The sequence below is a fragment of the Gossypium hirsutum genome, chromosome A06 (genome assembly GCF_007990345.1).
Source record: "Gossypium hirsutum isolate 1008001.06 chromosome A06, Gossypium_hirsutum_v2.1, whole genome shotgun sequence".
Lineage (NCBI taxonomy): Eukaryota > Viridiplantae > Streptophyta > Magnoliopsida > Malvales > Malvaceae > Gossypium > Gossypium hirsutum.
Window position 1 is genome coordinate 125,010,135 of NC_053429.1, and position 6,267 is coordinate 125,016,401.

Here is a 6,267-nt window from a genome sequence, read left to right on the forward strand (position 1 = left end):
TACATGTCAATTCAAATGCATGTGATGTTAACAATTAATTAATTTTTTAAAAATTCAAAAAAATGGTAAAAATTTCTAAAAAATAAAAAAATAATTAAAATCATTTTAAAATTTTTGTAAAAAAACAAATATTATAATTTTTTTAAAATTTTAAAAATATAAAAAATACATTTTTGTTCTTTTTTTTTTCTCGTTTCCTTTCTTTCCTACATTCTTTATTTTTTTTTTCTTTTTACTTTCTCTTCTTTCCATCTTTCTCTCTTCTTTCTTTAGCCATTCGGCCTCCACTGATCATAAGCCTCTAAAGTGATGCTCCTTGTCCTCCACTCATGTTTTCCGGTTTAGATTTCCTCAAACCCAAACCAAAATCTTCAAAAAAATCGAATAAAAAGAAACTTGATCCGTCGTCAGATCGGTCTCATTTTCTAGTATGATGCTCTTCACCATCCAAGGAAGATTTTCCTCAATGGGATCGTCAATTGGTCATCTCAAACCAATCCAAAACGGTTGTGTTCTCTCCTTTTCTTCTTTTGCAAAATCTTTGGTTAGTCTCGATTAGGGCTAACTCATGTTTGGGGTTGTGTTTTATGGCTCGAGGATGGGGTGGGTTTTGGTTAGTCTCTATAATGCTTTTCAATTTATTGATTTCTATATTCACTTGCCGGTGGTTATGTGCTTGTTTTCTGCATGAAAGGTATCCAAGAGAAATGGAGAAGTTCAAGATGAGGATTTGAAGAAGGAGCCATGAGTTTTTCAAGTTGATCTTCATATATTCTTGTATTTGTTGTTCATCACTAATTTATATCATATTGGTTATTATGTAAAAAAAAATGTTGAAAAAATTCAATCAACTGAAAACTCACAATTGGAAACTACTAGATAGAATTTTTCTTTAAATAGCAGGGGCGAATATGGGGTGGCAGGGCCCGGACCCCCTAAAATAGAAAATTTTCTATTTAAACCCTCTAAAATTTTTAAAAATTTAAATTAGTAAAAATAAAATTGTACTTTGACCCCTTAAAAATGATAAAATTTTAATTTAATCGTTTAAAAATTATAAATATATAAGATATTCAAATGATGAAATTACATTTTTACTATTGTAAAAATTACAATTTAATTTTAGCCCCTAACAAAAGTTTTTGCCTTCACCTCTGTTAAATAGTGTAGAAAATGATAAGTAGAGAGGATTTATTTATCACTTAATAAAGAATAAATTCAATTTTACTTTATTTCATTAAAGATTATATTATGTTTTATCAAATAATATAATCAATAATATACCAAATAAATTTTATAACTTAAATTTAAAATTGTATTTTTCTGTACTTATTTCTTTCATCACATAATTTTTTAGTTTATCAGCCTAACTCAAACTTTAACTATGGTTTGAATTTTTTTATTGTTAAGACTCAATCTGTATAGATATTATTGTCAACACAAGATAACGTGAATTTAAGTGTGCTAAAATATATTATGAGTAGATAAATTTTAATTTTCCATGTGTTTTATTGAAAAAATTACAGCTTCCGATAGAAATATCAGAGAAAAAAAGAACCCTTATTTCCATAAGAAAGAAATTTTAATTGCAGGAGCATTAGAAGCTCATTGGAACTTTACTTACCTACTACTTAACAATACCTTACATAAGAGTTATCAGTATGGCAGAGATTCCCTCTTATAAATATTGCCCTTTCATCTCTCCCTCCTTTCTCTTCACTTCAGTTAACAGTTCCTTTCAGTACCCTGTTTTCCCAGAAAAAGTTTCCTGGGTTTGGCTCTTGATCCAACCCATAAGTCTCTAGGGTTGGTACTGCTTTTTCATGTCTCTTTCATCTATTTCAAGTTCTGGGTAACTTTCTTTTTTCTTTTTTTACTGAATCATGGGATTTAATGTGTTTGTTGACAGTTTCAAAGATATGGCTGGAAAGGAGTTCACTGTTGATCTGAACAAACCCCTTATCTTCCAGGTTTTTTTTTTTTTCTTTTTACAACTTTCGGTTTTGCTTTTCTCATATTTTGGTACAAACATGATGACAAAGGAAACATAAGCTAATAGCATCTTCACATGTTGATTATAAACTGGTAATGGCAGGTTGGTCACCTTGGAGAAGCTTACCAGGAATGGGTTCATACACCTATTGTGACAGATGAAAGTCCTCGCTTTTTCAAGAGTGATTTGATGGAGGTGTTTTTACCAATCTTTCCCCTTTGAAATACAGTAGATTATCTTGTAATAGGAGTAAAGTTGCTTCTTCTTTTTTCCTCTCTCTAAGCAAGTTAAGAGTAAACTAGTTCTTTTTTAGACATGCAAGCCATTTGATTATTTTTTCAGATACACCAGTTTAAAAAAAATTAATTCATTCTTTAATTTAATGTATAAAAATTAATTTATTTTATATTTTTCAATAAAAAATGCAAAATGTAATTTGACAAGAGCCTCCATAATACTTTCACTCTTAAAATACTTGATGATTGCATTACCCAAATTTAGCTGGGTTTATTTTGGTTATTTCCGAGTTTAGTCATAGTTTGTGAATTGTGGTTGAAACAGATCCTGACTCGGACAGTGTGGTGGGTAGTACCATTGATATGGGTGCCGGTTGCAATGTGGTTCATCTCAATCTCTTACACAATGGGTCATACACTTCCCCTAGTTGTTTTAATGTCTGTTGTTGGAAGTTTCATTTGGACATTCTTGGAATACTGTTTCCACCGATTCCTTTTCCACATTGAAACAAAGAGTTACTGGTTAGTGTCTTTTTTTTTTTCCTCTTGGACGGACTTATAAAGCACATACACATGCATACATATTTTATGAGAGGGTGTAGTAATTCATTGACAACATTGGTGAAGGGCAAACACTTTTCACTATCTAATCCATGGCTGCCACCATAAGCACCCTATGGATGGGCTAAGGCTTGTGATTCCACCTGCAGAAGCTGCTATACTAGCTATAATGGTATGTATATATATATATATATATGCATTACTTTAATTTTTGTTTCCTTTTCATATATGGGTTGATTAAGAAAAATTATTAATTTTTAGAAATATTTATGAAAAAATCTTTGAAATTTTGTCTAATAATATTTAAAAGCAATAATATAAAGTTAATTTTGTCAAAATAAGTCTCAAAATTTAAAACCAAAAATTAATATAAAAAAATCGAAAATGGAACCGAGTGAATTCAGAAATTCTAAAAATCCAACCGAATCATCCCTACATACATTGCATGGTGTTTAGGGCTCTCACCTCTATAATTAGTAATTTAAAATTTTAAAAAAAACTTTTAATTGAGTTGGTGTCACGAGTCAACTAGACACTATCTCTGTTGATAATTTATTAAAATGTTAATATTGTCTACACTAAATTGGACAAGTGGGGGTACCGATTTAATAAGAGGTATAAATTCGGTTGATTCTTGAATTGGTTGAGTCGAGTTAAAAAAATCAGTTGAACTAGTTTTTAGTATATTTTTTTACTTTTATTTAATTTTTTAATAATTTATTTATCTAAAATCTTTTGAACTGATTGGATTAAAAATCAATTGTCTAACCAATTCGATCACGGTATAGTTTCAAAAACATTACAAAATATTTCTTTTTATATATGTAAAATAATAAATATTAATATGAATATATTTTTATCTTTTTATATTTTTCAATAAAATAAAATTGCGATGAAATTCAAACTTTTAACTTAATAATTTCAACTAAAAATTAAATTTTTTTTATAAATATATTTTACCAACAAATATAATTTAAAAATAATGAAATTCAAAAACAAGTTGGTCCCATGTTAATTTTGACGTTGAAAACATCGGGATAAGTAAAGTTTGATAAAATATTAGTTATTTCTTCACGTGTCAAGTAGTTATAAAAATTATATAGTAAAAAATTTGACGGTGAAATTTATATTTCCAGCTAATAAAAGGGAATCCGTGGCCCAAAATAGTGGCCAACTTTTTAAGGGTCCAAGAGAAAAAAGAAATTTAAAGTTTCAAAAGATAATTTAAGTTGTAATGATTGAGACTTTTAGGTTTAAATATTAGTTGAATTATCATCACTGACAGTTTTCGTTAAAATTTGCCACTATATTTATTTTTTACGTTTCAAGGGTGAAGTTAGAAAGTTTTTCTAGAAAATTGAAATTAAATTATAATTTTATCATTTTAATAATATATAATTTTAGAATTTTTAAAAGATTAAATAGAAAATTTTTCATTTTAGGGGGCCGGGAGTTTGCCAGCTCCCCTAGCTATGCTCTTGTCATGTTCTATTAAGACAACTTAATTAATGTGTCAAATTGGTAAATTGATAGTAAATACAAATAATGCTAATTGTAGGATTGTGATTATTAAATCATAAAAGTAAGAATACTTCATTTTCAAAACTTTAAAATATATGGATGAAATTTCAAATTTTGATGAGACTTAATATGTTTGTCCCAGTTTTGGAACTTGTATGGGATTTTATTCACTGTCTCCACAAGACCTGCATTATTTGGAGGTGGACTGATTGGATATGTGATATATGATATGATACATTACTATGTGCACCATGGCCAGCCTACCAAACAATCTATCAAAAAACTTAAGGTATGAGACTCCTTTTGAATTGCTAATTTATCCTTCCTCAATCATTATCTATAAAAATTCAATTAAATTTTTGTTATGTTTTTTTTTCACTTAAATTTGAGGTTTAATTTTTTATTTGACATAATTTAGTTTTCTATGTTTATAATGATATTATTTAATTCAAATAGTTAGTATTGTTGATTATTTTGACTAAAATGTTAATGTATTTTTTTTTCTTAAAAATTCTCCTTTCAAATTATTTTTTGTGCTGGAAAACGCGTTTTTAAGAAATCTACATTAGCATTGTAGTTAGAATATATAATAATTTTAACCATTTGAACTAACTAAATAAAAGTAAAGGGAATAGGGATTAAATCCCAAATTTGAGTATAGTGAAAGGATCAAAAATGTATTAATATATTATTTGGTACTCAAATTTAGTTTTAATATTCAATTTTGGTATTTGAGTTTGACTTTAATATTTAAATTGATACTTAATTTTTTTCTTTATCCCAATTAAACATTTAAGTTTAATTTAAATGTTTAATTTGATACGCAAAATTTTCTTTTGATCTCAAGTACGTACCTAAATATTTTTTCACTAAAGCGCATGCGTCAAATATTCATTAGTTGATGTTTTATTTTCACATAGAAATTAAAATCAGATACCCAGAAACAGATTTTATAAGAGGCTAAACAAATAGATGCTTGGTTTGATTGCAGAAATATCACTTGAACCATCACTTTAGGATTCAAAACAAGGGCTTTGGCATAACTACAACATTGTGGGACAGAGTTTTTGGAACCCTTCCAAAGACCAAAGCAGACAAGAAAAGTGGATAGATGATGATGATAAAGCTCACAAGCATTACATGATTGCACCCTGTGATGGCCTTGTCAATGTTTAAATAATGATTTTGTCCCCTTTACTTTTATGTTGCTCAATAATGGTGGTTGGGATTGTGAGGGATGAGCTTAGCTTAGCATCTCACTTCATGTCTCCTGTTGTACTGGGTTTTCCCTATAAATAGATGAAATGAACAGCGTAGTTGTAATGGTTTATAAAACTTTACGAAGGTAATAAATTTTATAAACTTTTAAAAAATATTTTTTAAATAATTTAATCATATTTTTATTTAATTTTAAGAATTATATTAATTAATTTTTTAATTTATCAAACAATATTGAATTTATCGAATGAGTTTTTCACCTTATATATCATAATTAATTTTAAATACAATTAATTTCATGATATTCAAGAAAACATGAAAAATTTTCAGTTCAAATAATAGATTTTTCATGCATTTCAGTCTAATTTATAATAAAAAATCAAGTGAATATTGATATGTTAGTACAAAACACATAAAAATTAAATTAGATATTTCTTGAAAAGAAATAATAATAATAATAATATAATTTATAACTTGATATATGACGTTTAAGAAGCCCTTATTTGAGCATTTTCAAAAATATTTGGCCCTTATTTAAACACTTTTAAAAAGGTTTATCTTTCATTTGAACACTATAGTAAAAGTTAAGCCCTTATACGACATTTTGAAAAATTTAACATTTATGTGAGTAACCCCTAAAAGATTGGACCTAATTTGAACATTTAATCGTTAATACTCAAAATCATATATGTGGCTCCACCATTGTTTGTATGTGTCACATCCTAAAAATCTGGTTAG

General features: G+C 27.5%; 1 protein-coding gene across 2 annotated transcripts; it reads left to right on the forward strand.

The window, feature by feature from the left end:
• Nucleotides 1-1,573: 1,573 nt before the first annotated feature.
• On the forward strand, nucleotides 1,574-5,684 carry LOC107934633 (dihydroceramide fatty acyl 2-hydroxylase FAH1). 2 transcript variants are annotated; one of them, XM_016867108.2, is made up of 7 exons: nucleotides 1,574-1,806; nucleotides 1,910-1,970; nucleotides 2,096-2,188; nucleotides 2,555-2,751; nucleotides 2,857-2,962; nucleotides 4,454-4,600; nucleotides 5,303-5,684. In XM_016867108.2, exons 2-7 carry the CDS (start codon nucleotides 1,920-1,922, stop codon nucleotides 5,420-5,422), a joined length of 714 nt encoding a protein of 237 aa, XP_016722597.1. In that variant the 5' UTR covers nucleotides 1,574-1,806; nucleotides 1,910-1,919; the 3' UTR covers nucleotides 5,423-5,684. The 2 variants fall into 2 exon arrangements, with proteins under 2 accessions (XP_016722597.1, XP_016722598.1); XM_016867109.2 differs by having other exon boundaries at nucleotides 1,635-1,810.
• The last annotated feature ends 583 nt before the right edge of the window (nucleotides 5,685-6,267 follow it).

What these genes read in the sequence shown, in the direction of transcription:
- LOC107934633 (XM_016867108.2), top strand. Translation starts at nt 1,920, where the DNA reads ATGGCTGGAAAGGAGTTCACTGTTGATCTGAACAAACCCCTTATCTTC. An exon ending in ACAAACCCCTTATCTTCCAG is followed by an intron (nt 1,971 to 2,095) that starts GTTTTTTTTTTT and finishes TGGTAATGGCAG; the next exon opens with GTTGGTCACCTTGGAGAAGC. An exon ending in ATTGAAACAAAGAGTTACTG is followed by an intron (nt 2,752 to 2,856) that starts GTTAGTGTCTTT and finishes ACATTGGTGAAG; the next exon opens with GGCAAACACTTTTCACTATC.